At 41.3% G+C, this 18,174-nt stretch overlaps 1 protein-coding gene across 3 annotated transcripts in view; it reads right to left on the reverse strand.

The window, feature by feature from the left end:
* Positions 1 to 17,574, reverse strand: part of Zdhhc5 (zinc finger DHHC-type palmitoyltransferase 5) — a 26,178-nt gene extending 8,604 nt beyond the window's left edge. The window contains exons 1-4 of one of the 3 annotated variants that reach the window (XM_046445717.2): positions 17,438 to 17,574; positions 14,345 to 14,376; positions 12,201 to 13,378; positions 4,299 to 4,420 (exon numbers count right to left, since the gene is read on the reverse strand). In XM_046445717.2, the coding sequence (XP_046301673.1) occupies positions 4,299 to 4,420; positions 12,201 to 12,304 (226 nt within the window). In that variant the 5' untranslated portion in view covers positions 12,305 to 13,378; positions 14,345 to 14,376; positions 17,438 to 17,574. Of the gene's footprint in view, positions 1 to 4,298; positions 4,421 to 12,200; positions 13,379 to 14,344; positions 14,377 to 17,046; positions 17,155 to 17,437 lie in introns of those variants that run through there. The other 2 variants (XM_046445719.2, XM_046445718.2) reach the window with 2 other exon arrangements.
* Positions 17,575 to 18,174: the final 600 nt, after the last annotated feature.

Raw genomic sequence — 18,174 nt, forward strand, 5'->3', positions numbered from 1 at the left:
CTCTATTAATGGTGATTTGTTTTGTTTTGTTTTGTTTTCCTCCCAGTAGTGTTATTCTAGCCCTGAGTTGCCACAGGCTTGCACGATACTACCTCACTCAAAATGTTCATTTATTATTTTTATTTATAGATTTATTTTTGGTGGTGCTAGGGATTGAACCCAGGGCCTCACACACGCCAGATAAGTGCTCTACCACTGAGCTACACTCCAGCTCCAAATCTTTACTTTAAATGAAGAGTTTTTCTTTTGAAGGGAAAAAATTCAAATGCTAGTTATTTTGACATGCCTGATTCTTCCATACCATCATCTAATAGAAATTAACTCTTTCTTTTTGTAATAGCTCTTTGGTTATTCTTGTAACTTATCATATAGTGTATTTATATAAACGTTGGAGATGTAGCTTAGTGGTAGAGTGCTTATTTAGCATACTCGAGGCCCTGCGTTCCATTCCCAGCACAATAAACAAAGAAATAAATATCTTTTCTACCTTCCTTTCTAGACTGAGCTATTTAATTTGCTTTGTTTTGTTTTGCTTTTGTACTGGAAATGGAACCCATGGGCACTTTACCTCTGAGTCACATGCCAGCCCCATACCTCCCCCCTTTTTTTTCCATTTTGGGACAGGGTCTCAATATGCTTAGGGCCTCACTATATTGCTGAGGCTGGCCTCAAACTTGTGATCTTCCTGCCTCAGTGTCCCAAACTGCTAAGATTACAGGCATACATCCCCACACCTAGCTTAGACTGAGCTATTTAAAAACAATGACATTTTTTTCTTATTCTAGGAACTGAACTAGGGTGCTGCTCTACCACTCAGCTACATCTCAGCCCTTTTTATTTTACTTTAAGACAGGATCTCAACAAGTTGCTGGGGTTGGCTTCAACTTGTGATCCTCCTGCTTCAAGCCTCTCAAGGTGCTGGAATTATAAGCATGTGCCACTGTGCCTAGCTGAAAGCAATGACATTTTAAAAGAAATCATCCCAAATGATCATTGTCATGTCTTCCATATAATAGATCACTAAATATTTGATGAATGAGCATTAAAGGCTCACTAAAATAGCCCTCCTTGCCTTTAGGGACACCAAGTTCCTTCCTCTCACAAGTCACAAATGATGAAATTAATCACACTGATGCAGGCTCTTGGAGCACAATGAATTCCAGAAAAACCTCATCTCACAGTTGCTATCCCAACCCCAAGTGTCTGGCTTTTACAAAATAACCTATCATTTAAGAGGAAAAATTAGATATCCTCAGTAATCTCTGTCAACTTCTCTTCCCTTCACCTCTTATTCCACTCATGATGGTTCTTACTCTCACCTATCCCAGGAACAGCCTCCTCCTCCTATATGTATAACCTTCCAATATGCACTAGAAAACATCTCCTCTCTCTACAAATTCACTCTTTTTCTGGTCCAATCTCCTCATCCTAAAAACATGTTAAAAAGTCTTCTGTATCCTAAAATTATTTCTTCTCCTATAAAATATTATTCCATTTCTGCCTTCTTTGCTTACTTCTTGAAAGTGGAATTTTAGTACTGACACTCCTTCCTCATTTCTCATTAACTGCCTTCCAAACCATTCTTCATGATACACACACTATTAGGACTAGCATTGTTAAGATCAATTGTTTCTTAATTACCAAAACAATGAGAAGTTGTGTGTTTTCATACTTTTGATCTCTCAATTTTTGGTACTACCAATCACTGCTACTTCATGAACTTAGCTCCCACTTTGTCCTCTTTATCATTCTTGTTCAATCTCTCTTCAATGGGTGCTCCTTTCCCTCTGCTCATTACATAATTGTCAGTGCTGATCAGGTCTAATCTTGGTTCTTTTGTAATCTCACTCTATTTTCTCTAGACAATTTTCTTCTGTTGCTTCAAATACCACATGGCTGAAGATTCCTAAATCAAGGTCTTTGTCTACTAAATTGCCTAACTCTACATGGATGACCCATAACTATCTCAAATTCAATATGTCTGGAGCTGGGAGCATAACACAGAAGTAAACCACTTGCCTAGCATATGCAAGGCCCTGAGTTCCATCACCAGCACAGGGGAAAAAACAGTATGCTGAGAGTGCTTTGTCTTCCCTTCAAACTTGTTCAACATTCCTATCTCATATTTATAGTTTATAAAATTAACATCCAATTTATCCCATAAGTTAGGAACCTTGAAATTACTCTTAAGATAATTCATTCATCCTTTCCAATTCAAGTACTAACTAGTTCCAACCCTGTTTGGCTTCCAAGATCAGGCACACTCAGAGTGACATGGCAGTAGATTCTTTTACCCTTTCACTCTGCCCCAGTAATCTGTCATGAACAATTCTGGTGAGTTTACATCTGAAAATTTTGTACATCTAGTCATGAATTCAAGTTCTCCTCTAGTTTATATTATTGTCACACCCATCCAATGTATATCTGTACATTCATATAAGAATTATTATTATTATTATTATTATTTAGTTGTATTTTGTTTATTTATTTATTTTATGTGGTGCAGGGGATCAAATGCAGTGCCTCATGCATGCTAGGCAAGTGCTCTACCACTGAGCCACAACCCCAGCCCAAGAATTATTTTTGTAAAAGGAAATCAGATCCCATGATACCTCCAATTAAAGACTTCTAGCTAGGCACAGTGGCAGATGCTTGTAATACCAGCAGCTCAGGAGACTGAGGCAGGAGGATTGCAAGTTCAAAGCAAGCCTCAGCAATTTAGCTACGCCCTAAGCAACTAAGCAAGATCCTGTCTCTAAACAAATTATTGAAAAAGGGCTGGGGTCAAAAAAACCAAAGGATTTTTTAATCTTGGTTCTTTTGTAATATCACTCTCTTTTCTCTAGACAATCTTTCTCCTGTTGCTTCAAATACCATATAGCTGAAGATTCCTAAATCAAAGTCTTTTGTCTACTAAACTGCCCACTTAATTAATTAATTCTACCTGGATGACCCATAACTACCTCAAATTCAATATGTCTGGAGCTGGGGAGTATAACATAGTAATAGACCACTTGCCTATTAGGCCCTGAGTTCCATCACCAGCACGGGAAAAAAAAAAAAAACAGTATGTCTGAGAGTGCTTTGTCAAAAAAACCAAGGTTTTTTCTGATATGTGGATGCTGATCCATAATGGGGATGAGGGGCAGAGCATGAGAGGAATGGAGGAACTTTAGATAGGGCAAAGGGGAGGAGAGGAGAAGGGAGGGGGCATGGAGGGAGGAGAGATGGTGGAATGGGATGGGACATCATTACTCTTAAGTACATGTATGAAGACACGAATGGTATGACTCTACTTTGTGTACAACCAGAGACATGAAAAATGGTGCTCTATATGTGTAGTATGAATTGAAATGCATTCTGCTATCATGTATTACATAATTAGAATGAACGAATGAATAAATGAATGAATGAATAAAAGGGCTGGGGATGTGGTTCAGTGGTTAAGTGCCCCTGAGTAGCAAAAAAAAAAAAAAAAAAAGTAGAAGACTTCTCACTGTCAAAGGAAGAAGGGAAGAATTCTTGTATCATCTATTTAATTGAACATAAATCATTTAATTGAGCATATCAAGTCCTTCCCAACTTAGTTCTGGGTTTATCACCTACTTCTTCTGGTGCCACTATGCACTAAATGCTCCATTCCCACTGAGTTCTTCATTTGATGGCTACAGCTTCTGTATATGCTGCTTCTTTGACCTAAAAATGCCCCTCCTTCCATCTTCTACTTTTAGCAGCATTTCCCCAATTTCTCTGGACAGATATCACTTTACCTTTTCTATGTTCTCACGGAACTTTGTTCATGCCTCCTTTATAGTTGCATTGCACTGTTAAAATAATCTAACATCATGGGCATTACCTAGCAACATCACCTAACCCATATGCTCTAAATTTCTGCTGAGGCTGGGCACAGTGGCACACACCTATGATACCAACTACTCAGGAGGCTGAGGCAGGGGGATCTCGAGTTCAAGGCAAGCCTAGGCAACTTAACCCTGTCTCAATTTTTTTTTAAACGGGCTAGGTATGTAGCACAGTGGCAAGAACATCCCTGAGTTCAATCCCCAGTAAGAGGGGTGGAGGGGGAATTCTGCTGAATAAATAACTAAAACTCAGAGATTTGATCCAAAGTAAATCAAATGGTTAGAAGTTATGACATTTATTCTTGACCTGCTTTTCATCATCAGACTATAAAAGTATTCCATATTCCTAGGACTCTAAAGGTTCAAGATCAACCATGTCTGCCCAAATAATTATGTTTTAAAAGCAACAAAGAGTTGCCAAGAGAGGAGAGCTCTTACCTCGAGGGAAAATCCCTGGGTCCATGAAAGTGGCCATGCTGAAGTTGGCCAGCACAAAGAGAAACATAATCGCATTGTAGATGGGCACTGCAGGTGACACAGACAGGCTTAGTCCTGGACACCTACACAAATAATAAAGAAGATGAGGGGCTGCCTCTAATATTTGACAATTATTCAAAGTTCTGTGAAGATTCAGCCTCCATACCCATACATAAATCTTACATGGTTTATCTTCGCCATTTGAAACTATTGCCTCTTTCCTTCCCACCAAGTGGCCCAGTCCGTTTCCCAAGGAACTGCTCATTTTACATCAAGATATGAGACACAGAATTTGTCCTATCTTAACCCCCTGCAGTGTCTACGTTCTTTATTCATTATTCCCCAGAGGTCGGTCCACATGTTTTGGAATGTGGACTTATCTCCTTTTTTAACAAGACTTGAGAACTAGGGACTGACTATGTAACTGATACCAGCAACATTCCTTTCTCTGAAGGAGCCTGAGGCTTCTGGATCCCAGCCATGTCCCACTAACCTGCACACTGACCCAAAACATGAGATTCCACCTGCTTTCTGGCTTACCTCCATGCTTCCCAACTGGCTATGAACCACTCTCAACTGCCTAATGTTTCTCCCTGGTGTCAGTTATTCCCAAGAGCTTTATTCAATGCTAGTCCCCTACACTGGGAAATTTTAAAAAACACAAAGATGGTATCAAGATAGAACTAGACCCACCTTTGACATCTGAAAATGGAGCAAAGAAGTGGGGAAGGAAAAAATAGAGCATATCAGACCAAAGAAGCCCTAAATCCTATAGAAAAATAAACTAGCCAAACATCCAGTATTCCACAACATTCAAATCAAGAAACTGCTTTAGATAACACAAGAATGCTTCTATCCAAGGTTAAGCTCAGGTCTTTCAGGATAAGTCTAAGTAGAAGCACTTCAGGATTCCTCCTTTCTCTGCTAGTTTCCCAGGAGTTCAAAGTTTCATAAAAACTTCTGATGTGAGCCTTGCTTTGTTAGGAGTTTCACACACTCTCTTCTCCTGTCTCAGCCAAGGGAGAACTTCCCTTTACAAGACAGTGGCTAAATGCCCTAATCTACTTTGTAGCCGAGAACTTAATCTCCAGAATCAGGACAGAGTATGTCCTTGTCCCCTTTATCTGGACCAGGCAGAAGAAAAGAAGAGCTCACTGAAACAAAGGAAGAAGGGTTATGAGAGTAAGAGTATATGAGTCTGAAGGCCTAATCCACAGCAGTCCTGGATTCTGTCAAGAAAGGTGTTCTGTCCCCCATCATGACAAAAAGCAAAGCACTGAAGAGTGATTCAGGACAGTTATAAAACCAAAAATAAGAGACAAAACTGTCACAAAGCACCTCACAAATCTTTACTACCAGTATCTATTTTTTCAAATTCTACTCAGCCATTCATTTAAAAAATTTTTAAAGACCCTCAGCCACAGCTCTATCATTAAATAAAGTCCCCTGTGAAGCCTCTTTCTCTGGTTCAAAAAGATGTTCCCTTGCCAAGGTGTGGGGTAGAATACACGCAAGAAACAGTTCCTGCACAGCCCCACCCCAAAGCCTGACCTCCTGGTTTCCTTAGGAGGGAGGGAGAGAAACTGAAAACCAGTCATCCAGGTCAGAGCCCCTCCCTAGTACTTAGCAGTCGCTTCAATTTCCGCCTGGGGAAGAAGAGAAAGGGTGACTCACTTCACTCCTACAGCCTGGGAAGATAATTAGAAGGGAAAAATAAATTAAATCCTTAGAACATGGAGGTGCCCATGATTTAAATTCCTAGTATTGGCCACTGTGGCCTCTTGAGCTTCTAAAAGAAATAAGCAAGGGTATCTTCCATCCAGAGTAAAAACTAAAGTAAATCATTAGTCCCCTTGTAGCCCAGGTGTTGACCTTTTTGATCCCACTTTTTCTTCAATTTCATTTCCAAACAAAGCAACTCACCCAATTTCTTGGGTATCTTGCCAACCTACCCCTGGACGATGAATTTTACTCCTACAACTTTCTTGATATCAACCATTTCTGTTTAAGTGTGTAATCCAAAAGAGTTCCAATATCTGTTGACAAAATAAAGTCTGCCCCCACAGTAGCAGAATCTATAAGCGACACAAGTATCTCAACTTCATGAGCACTACTTGCTCCTAGATTCAGAGACCTTCTAACCTTATACTCTACCTGAGGGAAGACCACCAAGGAGGGGCATGTGTAAGCAAAGCCTGTTCCTGCCACAGCCCATATTCTGCTTGGCTTGAGAAGAGGCTTTCCATTGCTTTAGTACTTTGCCTGATTGCTGAATGACCACCCCAAATGGCCTGTCTGAATCCGTTGCCTTTGATTAAGACGAGGCTAAAGTTGAGGAAAGGAGTTGTTGGGGCTCGTTCTCAGACTATAGTAATAATCACAGAGCACCAGAAGCTAAGGGAGTGGCTATAGCCCAGAAGGCTGACTGACTCATTGATGTGATTCTCAGACCCAAACCATCCCAGGTAGAACAGGTTCTTCTGCCAACCATTCAACGTTCCTATTTTCAAGGCCAAAAAAATTGGGAAGAGGGGGTGTTAATACATATCTAAAACCCTGTTTTCTAGCTCTCCCTAACACTTCCTATTATAAAAACCAGTGCAAATTCCTGGAAAGAAAAAATAGAGTCAAGAAGCTTTGGATTTTAATCCTGTCTCAACTGATGCTTCACTATATATTACTTAGGTAATCCACAGGAAACTTTCAAACTTATTACTTAAGCTACATAACACAAAAATGAAGATGTAGGTAAATGTTTGAAAAGATCCTTAAATTCTTTTAAAACAAACTGGATTAATACTTTGCATTCACTGGATAGAAGACTCAAGAAAACATTAATTATTACCATGGTCAATTACCATTCTAGCTCCACCTTCATTTTTAATTCCACTTCCCCAATCTGAGGTATCAGTGATTCAAAGTACTAAAAACAGAGACACTAAGCTCCTGAAGAACAGGCCTATGCATTCCACCCATGCCTAGCTTGTTACTTGAGTATATGATTAGGGTTCCTTGTTGATGAGAAAAGGCTGTAATGAATGCCCCATTTTCTGCCCTTGGGATCCTAATCTAGAAATGCTTTCTTCAAGTTTCCACAGGAAGACAATTTCTCCTCTTGCAGGTGGTAAATTTCTCTTAAAACATTTGCTTTGTGGTGTCTCTATAACATAGACTCTTCAGCAACTGAGTGCTACATATGTAGGACCCGGGTACTTACTTCTGGGTGAGAAAAACAGGTGGGAAGGAAAGAAACAACCACTGCTCAATTAATGCCTTAAATCACGAGGCTGCTCCCACTCAAATCAGATGCTAGCACCTTTTCCCTTCTTTAAAACAAACAAACAAACAACAACAACAACAAAAAAAAAAAAAACAGGGAGAGCCATTGAGGTTGCCCAACTCCGTGAGTAAAAGGGTTGGAAGAGGCCAGAGGCAGAAACTGAAAGGGAGCAGTACCATAGATGGAACACTGGAAAGACCATCATGTACTTCTGGACGATTCTGATTTTTATCCTCCCCTTAGAGGATCACCTGAAACATTACCAGGACCCCTTCCCCCCTCTTTAACTTCAGAAATAGACAAAATAAAGCACAGAATAGGGCACAATAGAACACACCTGTAATCCCAAGGACTCCAGAGAATGAGGCAGGAGGATCAAAAGTTCAAGGCCAGCCTCAACAACATAACAAGGCCCTAAATAACCTAGCAAAACTCTGTCTCAAAATAAAAACTAAAAGGACTAGAGCTGTAGCTCAATAGTAAAGCATCCCTGGATCCAATCCCCAGTACCAAAAATAAATAAAAGAAACACTGACTTAACTTACAGATAGAGGAGACTTTAGAGACGAATTTGGTGATTTCAAATGGTGTTGCCAGGAGCCTTAAGGAGAGCTCAGGGGACCTCAGGAAGGAAAACAGCAAGTGGCTGAGCCTTTACACATGTCAGCCTACTATGAACCATAGGTTACCTACTTTTGTTTTATAAACTGGGGTTCAGTAGAAGGTTTCTTCTGAAACAGAGTCATACTGCTTAAATAAAATTGTCTAGGTTGACTTCCTTGTTATAGAGAGGAAGAACTGAGGTCTACAAAGGTTAACAGACTTTACCAAAATCAGTCTCCTGATCCCCAAAAGATGCTTATCTCACTTACCTACCATTCCCCATGCCAGTCACAAAAAAAGATTAAACTATGACAAGTGAGGATCTAAATACATTATCTTAAATGCAGAGGCTACAACCTAACTGGGAGGAGATGGGTTACTTTAGCAGACACTCTCATTTGAAAATAATGAAGATGAATCAAGATAGGACCCCAACCACTAAAGCTTAGTTTTAGAACTAGACAAATTCAGTGAATAAAAGGGATCCAGCTGAGAGGAAAACCTCAACTGTTCTATTCAAACTTCTCTAGGGCAAACTTCTCTATTTCTTTGATGACCAAACCCAACTGGTAATTTTTGCTCATAGCTTCCCTTACTTGACAAACATAGAGGGTAAATTGTTCCTAATTAGTTGACGCTTACATGCCTCCACTAATTATGTCTGCCAGCTGAAAGGGACTCTTCCTCCTATTCCCAGTCCTCAGTCCCAAAGTCATTTTCACCTGGGGCCCATACTGATGTAAGAATGGTCAATTGTAGCTTAGTGAAAAGAACAGGAGGTGGATGACAGAGTAGTTACAGATTTAAAGCCCCTCCCAGGAAACGTTTCAGAGACAGTCTTCCTCTTACCTCTCATGACACCACGAACTCTATTTTTGATTGTATATGGTTTTCAACAGGTAATTCTCCAAAGAATTGAACCTCAAAAAGGGCAGAACCCATGGAGGAAGTTTTTAAAAATAATGGGGTCTTGACAGATACATGCTTACAGAGGAAACACTATGATCTAAGAGAAAAGGATGAGACTTTCTAGGTGATAGAGTAATATAAAAGGTCGTTTACACATTCACAAGGCGGGCAGAGTAGACTTTAGGGAGAAAAGGGAGCCCAGAAATTGTTCTTGTGAAAACTAATGCCAGCAAGAACTTCAGTTTGACTGAAGGCTCTTCTAACTTTATATTAAAGGTAATAATTCCAAAGTGAGTCAATAATGTCCTTCAAAATTTTCTCTCCCAGGGCTGAGAGACCATGGGAGAAGAAGAGCCCCTACTTTACTGGCACCAAAGAATAAGAAGTAGGTTAAATAGCTTCAATTATCAGTTGAGGGGAAAAAGCCCATGTCAGGACATCTCTTTGTGGGCAAACTGGTATAACCAGCCAGGCACTTCAATGGCTCCAGATTAACAAATTAAGAACAAGGACTCAGCATGTTCTATCTCAAGAACAGACAGTTTAAAAGAAAAATCACTTACTCCTGAATATCCTAGCTTTTTCAAGGGCTTTGCCTCTTAAAGCAAAACAGACTCTCCCAAATCAAGCAGGTCTAAGGGTGTCAAAGTGATCTAGTACATACTCCTCCCGACCCAGCACTACAACTGCTACAAGTATACTAAGATATGATAGAAATGTCCCTTGGTTAAAATTCTGATTCTACTCATTAGACATCAAACCAAAAATTAAAACAAGTTCTGACACTATAGACTCATCCCTCCTTATTGGTAGTTAATGCACATAGGACAGAATACTGAACATGATGAGTTTAAACAAGAAAAGATAATGAAGAGGAGAAGCTAGATAAAGAAAAGCATGCTGGCCAGGCATGATGATACATCCCTTTAACCCCAACAACTCAGGAGGCTGAGGCAGGAGAATCACAAGTTTGAGGTCAGTCTAGGCAACTTAGCAAGAACTTCAACAACTTAGCAAGACCCCATCTCAAAGTAAAAAGGTCTGCGGATATAGCTCAGTGGTGAAGCAATCCACAATATCAAAAAACAGGCTGCCATACAACAGGGTAATACCAGGGACTCAAGAGACTGAGGATCACAAGTTTGAGGCCATCTCAGCAACTTAGTAAGATTCTGTCTGAAAAAATAAAAAAGGTTTGGGGATGTAGCTCAGTGGTAAAGCACCCCTGGGTTCAGTCCCCAGAAAAAAAAAAAAAAGAGAGAGAGAGAAAGAAAGAGGCAGGAGGAAAGCAAAGTGGAAAAAGAAAGGGAAAAAGGAAGGAAGAGCAGGGTCTCTGGGTCTTCGAGGGATTTGGCAAGTATGATCAGGTTATAGAGCTGGGGGCCAAAAAAAAATCTTTCTCTACACTTCAAAGGAAGAGGTAAACCAGATATGTGGGGGGTAGCCCCTCAGGAGGCTGAGGCAAAAAGATCCCAAGTTCGAGGCCAGTCTCAGCATTTCAGTAAGGCTCTAAGCATTTTAGCAAGACCCTGTCTCAAAATAAAAAAAAATAAAAGGACCGGGGATGTGGCTCAGTGGTTGAGCATCTCTGGGTTCGATCCCTGTTACAAAAAAAAAAAAAAAGGTAAAAACAAAGCTGATACTCATTTGTTAATGATTAGTTTCTTGTTTAAAAATCTGATAGAAATACATTGGTAACACTTTGCTAACTCTTTTGACTAAGTGACCCACATTTTAAAGAATTCTTTTTGGTATCTGAAATTCCTTCCCTCCTATCTCAGATTTGCTTTCTGTGTAACTGTCTTCACCCCAACAATTCTGCTTCAGTGAGTTCAAACTGCTTTTATTCCCTATCACTTCAATTCATTCTTCTCACTACCTCACATTGCTCTGAATAGCACCTCATAATTAGGTTTGAACATGAACCATGTCAAAGTGATCTCCCCAAAAGACTTAGCATGCTCTCATGGTTCGAAGAGCTGCAGCTAGAGTGCTAACTCAATGACTTAACAATATAAGGTTCAGAAGGCTGGCGCAAATTTATAAACTGGAAAGAGCAAAGAAGCTCACTAGGGGATTGACAGCTATAATACTGAGGGTAAAGAAGGGTAAATCACTCATTCTCCTCCTGTAAAAAGTAGAGGAATCAATTCTGAAGATGCTAAGTGGGAATGAGGCAGATCCTAGATCCTAAATGGGATTTTGTGTGTGTGTGTGGTGCTGGGTATTGAATCTAGGGCTTCCTATATATTAGGCACGTGCTCTAACACTAAGCTATATCCCCAGCCCTGTAAGTGGGAAATCTTTCAATTCCAACTGCTTTTCCCAACAGGACAAAAGAACAGAAAAATTACTCTCATTCTCTTCAGTGGGAACTAATATAGAATGATTCTAGGGCTCTCTTCCTAAATAAAGCCTGTCCTTTGAAGTTAGGGATGTTAATTCAGTGAAAGAGTGCTTGCCTAGCACACGTGAGGCCTGGGTTCAAACCCCAGTACTGCAAAAAATAAAAGAGGCTGCCCTTTCCCAGTGGTCTTCCCTTCTACAGACTTAAGGCTTAAATAACTTTGTTAACAACAAGAAGCACTAAATGCCAAAACTATACCGTTGGTATATCTTATAAATCAATTCTGAAATTCTCCAGCACTCAGTTTCTGCAATCTCAAACCTAAGCTTCAGACATCCTTGAGAAAAACCATTATAATTTCAGAAGACTGTAGTCTGAGTCTCTTTCTCTCACAAACTCGATTGCTTAAACTGCTTCAACAAGCATCTCTGGTGGTTTCCTCCCACTTCCTTCCTAGTTTAGGATCAATTAATAATGGAGACGGGTGGAAAACATGAAGACATTTATGATTCCAAAGGAAGGGAGAAAGGAGAAAGTAGAAAATTCAACAAATTTTAACAACTTTTCTTACATATCTCTGGGACTTGGATTTCCCTGTATCAGACACCAAGCACTCTCAAGTCACTTAACTTTGCAAGTAACTAGCAAAGCTCAAAAAGACATACTCTGTCACCTCCCATAAATGCCTCCCATCCCCCAATACCACCGCTGGGAGAAAACTCACGTAAAGGCAAAGAAGAGTGTGGTGGCGCCCACTAAGAAGATGGCGGCTGCTGAGACCGGGACATACTTGCTGGGTTTGAACCTCTTTCCAGACTCTGCGGGCATGTTGGAGCTCTGATGGGAGATCTGCCCTGCCGCATAGCCCAGGCCCACACAGCGGCAGAACAGACAAGAAAATGGGATGAGGGAAACAATAGAAAGAAAGGAAACCAGGGAAAACAGAAAATTTAAAATTATCACCCTTCCCCCTCCCAAATAAAACTGAAGGTCAAAAGATCTCAAATGAGGGAAAGCACATGGGAGGGGGAAAGGTGATTTCAAATGATGAATAACCACCTCCCCAGAACAAAGCAGAAGGGAAAATTAAAAAACAACTTGTACAGTTCTAAAATTGAAGATAAACAGAAGGCTGTACACATGCAAATGTTGCAGGTGGAGAACATGGACAGTCAGAGATCAAGATATAGCTCATAGATGGAGGCAGGTCTTCATAAGGAAAGGGGGGGAAAATATCAGGGCAGGGCAGAAAATGTTAGGCAAGGAAAAATTCTTCTGAGGAGATACAAAAGTACCTCCACGACTACCACACTTCCACAAAATATGAGCTGCACCTAAAAGGTGCGCCCAGGGTTTCTATTTTAATCCAAGACGGAAACTGGGCCCCTTCCAGCTTTAAAGAGAAGTTGTCTCTACTGCAGTCCTTGTCCCTTTTAGGCAGTCTTCTTAATGCCACCACTCCCACACCTTGACTGCACCAGAGCTTATAATCTGGCAATGGTGGTTTAATTTTATTTATTTCTCTCTTGGTGGCCAAAGCTGGACAACAGCTATTATAAGGTTGAGTTGTAAATCCTTTTCTTTGAAGTAGGAGGGAAAATAGAGAGCAAGCTTGTCAGTCTTCAATCTCTTCTTGTTATTCCCAAGCCCTTTAAGGGCTCCGTTTCCTACAGAGTTCATGCAAAACTGAAGGGAAACTGAAAATCCTTGAAGTCATGTTTTTCCTAATAAGCAGAATGAAATGAAGAAATTAATTCCACTTGTTGATACTTTAAATGATTACTGTAGATAAAACCAAGTTCCAAAGATGTTCCCGTTTCCAGGTTAGTCAATGTCTCTGATCTTTCTTCTTCAATCTTGGGCTTTCCAGATGCAGAGTTCAACTTTGTTATGGTGCCTCACCTGTAGAAATACAAATACCTTTAATCAAAGAAATTCTTTCAGGGCATTTCTTAAGAGCCTCAGGCTAAAACCCCACCAGATACTCTGTTAAAAAGTGCTTTTTGAACAGCACGCAGCTGGGGAGGCTGAGGCAGGAAGATCTCAAGTTCAAAGCCAGCCTCAGCAATTTAGCAAGGCCCTAAGCAACCCAGAGACCCAATCTCTAAATAAAATTTTAAAAAGGACCGGGGGATATGGCTCAGTGGTTAAGTACCCTTGGGTTCAATCTCAGGTATTAAAAAAAAAAAAAAAGGCGGGGGAGGGTGAGAGAAAGATTACTTTCTACTTCACTTAACATGTGGGAAAGGACTCTGAATTGGGAAGAAAATGAATTCAGAATCCTTCATTTATTCTATGTGCTGTTCAGATTGGAAGGAGAACATGGCTTTATCTGGTCTAAGGTTATCAAAGGACTAGCTTCGGTAAGGGGCCCATCTTACCTTACATAAATGGGCAGTAATAAATATCAAGAATATAAAAATCTAAAAACAAATAAGGGCACAACAGTGAAGGGCAGTAGTCCTAAAACAGATATTCCTCTTTAGACAAATAGAGTATTTATTACTACAATGAAAAATGTTACTTCAGAATTAGGATAACAAATCTCATTTCCTTTCTGTGTCTCTTTCTTACTCCTCTTTGCTTTTTTAGCATATACTAAATGCCCAATGACAGAGGCAAAAGCTGAATTTGTACTCTTCTGAAATCACCCTTTAATGAGGGACCTGAGCAAGAATGTTCTTACATTAAAAGGTGAGATGCCTCTTTGAGAAACTTGGTCTACCATGGGAGTTGGTCCCTTTCTTCCCAATTCAATAATTTATTCCTACATTGGCCTATTAGGAAGTAAACTCAGCCCCCCTACACCTGATATAATTAATAGATATAACTGGGTAGGGGAATGTTGTTCAGTGGAAGAGCATTTACCTAGTATGCTGGAGGACCTGCCACTCCAACACCTAAAGTAAAAAATAAAAATTAAAATTAAAAAAGTAACAATTATTTTTGTTGATGATAGTAGCAAAATAACATCAGCACCTTGTTTTTCATCTGGATTCATCTCAAAGTACTTTACTCATATTATCTGGTGACACAGTCCCTTATCCCACTCTAAAATTGAAGGGTAGAGAATGCCTAAGGTCATTCCACTGAATCATCTGAGCAATCAGGTTCAGAACCCAAGAGTTCACATGCCCCTTTGCTGACACAAACTCCTTCTCCCTCTTTCTCATTCAATATTCCACATGCCCAATGGTAATAAATTGAAATCTACAAATCAAAAATTTTATTTAAGTTAGAATTCTGAAACAAAGCAGTCTCATTCCCCTCAATCTACCATTTAATACCAAAGGAAAAGATGAAAAATATCAAAAGATTCAGATAGTAAAATACAAACATGCCCTGGAATTTATCGTTTCTTCTCTCACCTGTGGCACGGAAGGAAAAAGTGCCTTCCTTTAAGATTCATCATCTTTCTTTAAAGATAGGACTTCAGAGGTTCAAACAGCAATATTAAAATGGAATTAAGACCCAGAGATTACAAGAAATTATTATATTTCTAAAATAGATCCTCTTTAGTCCCTTATTTTATGATTACTTAATCCTCTGTTTCCTATAAAAAAATAAAGTCCAAACTTGTAACTTAAGGCTTAAATAACTCTGTTAACAACAAGAAGCAAATTCTTTTTTTTATTTTTGAGGTGCAGGGGATTGAACCCAGGGCCTTGTGCAAGGTAAGCATTCTACCAACTGAGCTATATCCCCAGCCTAAGAAGCAAATTCTTCTTTTTTTTTTTTTTAAAGAGAGAGTGAGAGAGAATTCTTTTTTTTTTAATATTTTTTTAATTGTCAGTGGTCCTTTTATTTTATTTATTTTTACGTGGTGCTGAGAATCGAACCCAGTGCCTCACGCATGCTAGGCAAGCACTCTACCACTGAGCCACAACCCCAGCCCCGAGAATTCTTAATATTTATTTTTTAGTTATCGGCGGACACAGCATCTTTGTATGTGGTGCTGAGGATCGAACCCAGGCCGCATGCATGCCAGGCGAGCGCGCTACCGCTTGAGCCACATCCCCAGCCCCAGCAAATTCTTGATTTGTAGACAGCAGTACTATTAAAGCAAATGTTTCCCTCAAAACCCCCAAAATTAGAGAAGATGGAAAATTACACTACTTAAATTTTATCTAGAGTAGGAGATCATTTAAACATCATAAATTATTTTTAAATTTTATTTATTTAGTTTTTAGAAATCGTGTATTATTGCAGATTATATTTTCCATAGGAAAAAAAAAAGTGGGTTAATACTGCCAGAGTAATGCAGAGTCATGAAAGGCCATGAAATTTTGGAAGTACAATACTGGGATACAAAAGAGATTTGCATCTGAGTTGTTTAGGAGTTGTACATTAAAAGAGACAAGATAAAACCTAGGAATGTATTGGGTATAAAGGCACACCAAGTCTTAGCAGAAGGACACGCTGCAGTAGTAGAGATGAGATCAGAAGGGTATGGTTCAAGAGAGCCAACAATTTGGATCCACACCAGCACCAAAAAGTGTACAAGAATGTCTATCAGTCCGGCAAAGAGTAATGTATGAAAGGGAAATATGTATATAGGTAAAACAACATAGGATATGTAGTTTGAAGGTTTTAATAAGGTTTAATATGATTACTTTCTTAAAGGAGTCAATGGATATAAGTTGTACCACTGACAACACAAGTAATGTTTGTTAAAATAAATTAGGTAATAGTATAAGACAGTAAATACAAAGTATCAGATGCCATGGAATAATTCACATTAAGATATCAGAGAAAGATCCAACCAGAAGTTTAAAGAGTGTGCTATCTTTATACATTGAGGTAGCAAAGCACATGGCAAAACAATTCTTATAAACATTAAGCAGTTTGTGGTGGCCCACATCTACATCTTTAATCTTTAAACTTGGGAGGCTGAAGCAGGAGAATCCCAAGTCCGAGGCCAGCCTCAGCAACTTAAGAGGCCCTCAGCAACTTTGCGGGACCCTATGTCTAAATAAGTAAGTAAGTAAATAAATAAATAAATAAAACATTAGGCAGGTTTTATAGAATAGGTGACAATGAGCATTCTAAAGAGATGTGATTCAGGACAGAGGGATGCTGGGATGAAAGAAGGGGGATATAAATATAAGATTAACTTGGTCAAGAAGGTATTAACCAGGAAGTGAAAAATCCAAGGCAGAAAAATTGTCAACAGTATAAAATACATAATATATATTTGATATTACAACTGCTTTCAATAACTTTAAGTCACTTTTTTACTACTCATTTCGGGTTTTCATTTGGCCAAATGGACAAAACACTTTCCCTGCCCCACAAAGAGATTCCTATAGGTAAAATACTGGCAAACACATTCGAGCTACACTTGTAAAAAGTACTTAGTACTAGAAGCATAAAGCACCCAGTTAGTGGGGGTAGGGGGAGGAAGCAGACCGGTGGGAGAGAAGAGGTAACAGGATGAAGCTTGAGCCAAAATAAGTATCAGCAGAGTAAGGCGAAAAGACCCAAGCTGCAGTGTTTGTAAAAGGGGAACAGGACCGGGTCCCCACGGCCGGGCTGGAGCAAGGAGAATAACCGTACGGGGCAGAACTGACCACCACTGAGCCCGAAAAGACGGAATCCCACGGCGGCAGGGCCCACCGGTGCTGAGAGAGCGGGCTACCAGGGGACAGCCCGGGCCGGGGGCGCGGGGCTGGGGGCGGAAGGGGCGGCGGCTGGGTACCAGGCGCAGAGGACCAGGTCTGGAGCCTGGCGGCCCGGCTGTAACCCGTTCCGAGCCCCAGCAGGCACAGATTCCCGGCCTCTACTCGTTGTCCGTTTCGGGGCCCACGGGTCCTGCTGCGGACCGATGACCGGCCGGGAGGAGGGTTGGGGCCTCAACCCCCTCCCCCTCCTAAGTCCCCCTTCCCTAGAGGTCACTCTCCCCTCCCACCTCACAGGCCCAGCACTTCCGGTTCCGCAGGGGCCGGTGCCCCCGGTACTCACCCCCGGCGCGGTGCCCGTCACCGCAGCCGTCGTTGTCACCACCGCCTTTCGGCAGTACCGTCCGGCCTCTGAGAGGCAGCGCGCGGCCCCCGCACGCTCCGCGCCCGCCCCGCTCCCGCGCGCTCCCGCCCGGCGACGCTTGTCTTCCAACCGGCGCGCGGCCGTTGCCCTCAGTGCCGGTTCTCTAACCCTCCCGGCATTCCCATTGGTTCCCTGGCCCGGGCGCGCGCGACGTCTCGCGCGGGGCACGTTCCTCTCATTCATGCGGCTCGCGCCGCCGTGCCCGCCCCCGCTCACTCTCCCATTCACCCGTAGTCCCCACCCCCACTGCGCTCTGGGGCGTGCGCGCGAACCGAGGCGACCGCGGCGACCTCGCGTTCTGATTGGCTGCAGGAGCACAGCGCCGCAGGCACGCAGAGAAGCGGGAACGCGCGCGCAAGGTAGTCGGGCTCCGGGGACGACGGCTAAAGGGCGATTGGCGAATTGCGCAGGAAATCAGGAATGAGGAAACGGCCAGGCGAGTCCTCCTTTTTCTTTCGTCCTATTTTCTATTCCTGCTGTATTCAAGCAGAAAACTTTGGAAATTAAAAAATATATATATCGTGCGTGTGTATTAGAAGCGCTCAAAAGCAAATAGCTACCCTTTCGAATTCGCCAAACCCCCTCCAACTAAGTGTGGTACAGTCCAGACAGGCTTCTAGAGCAACCAATTACCAATAGGTCTCTCAGTCTTCCTG

This window comes from Marmota monax, unplaced genomic scaffold (assembly GCF_021218885.2).
Source record: "Marmota monax isolate L192 unplaced genomic scaffold, Marmota_monax_Labrador192_F-V1.1 WCK01_AAM20220418_F8-fsc00038, whole genome shotgun sequence".
Taxonomy (NCBI): domain Eukaryota; kingdom Metazoa; phylum Chordata; class Mammalia; order Rodentia; family Sciuridae; genus Marmota; species Marmota monax.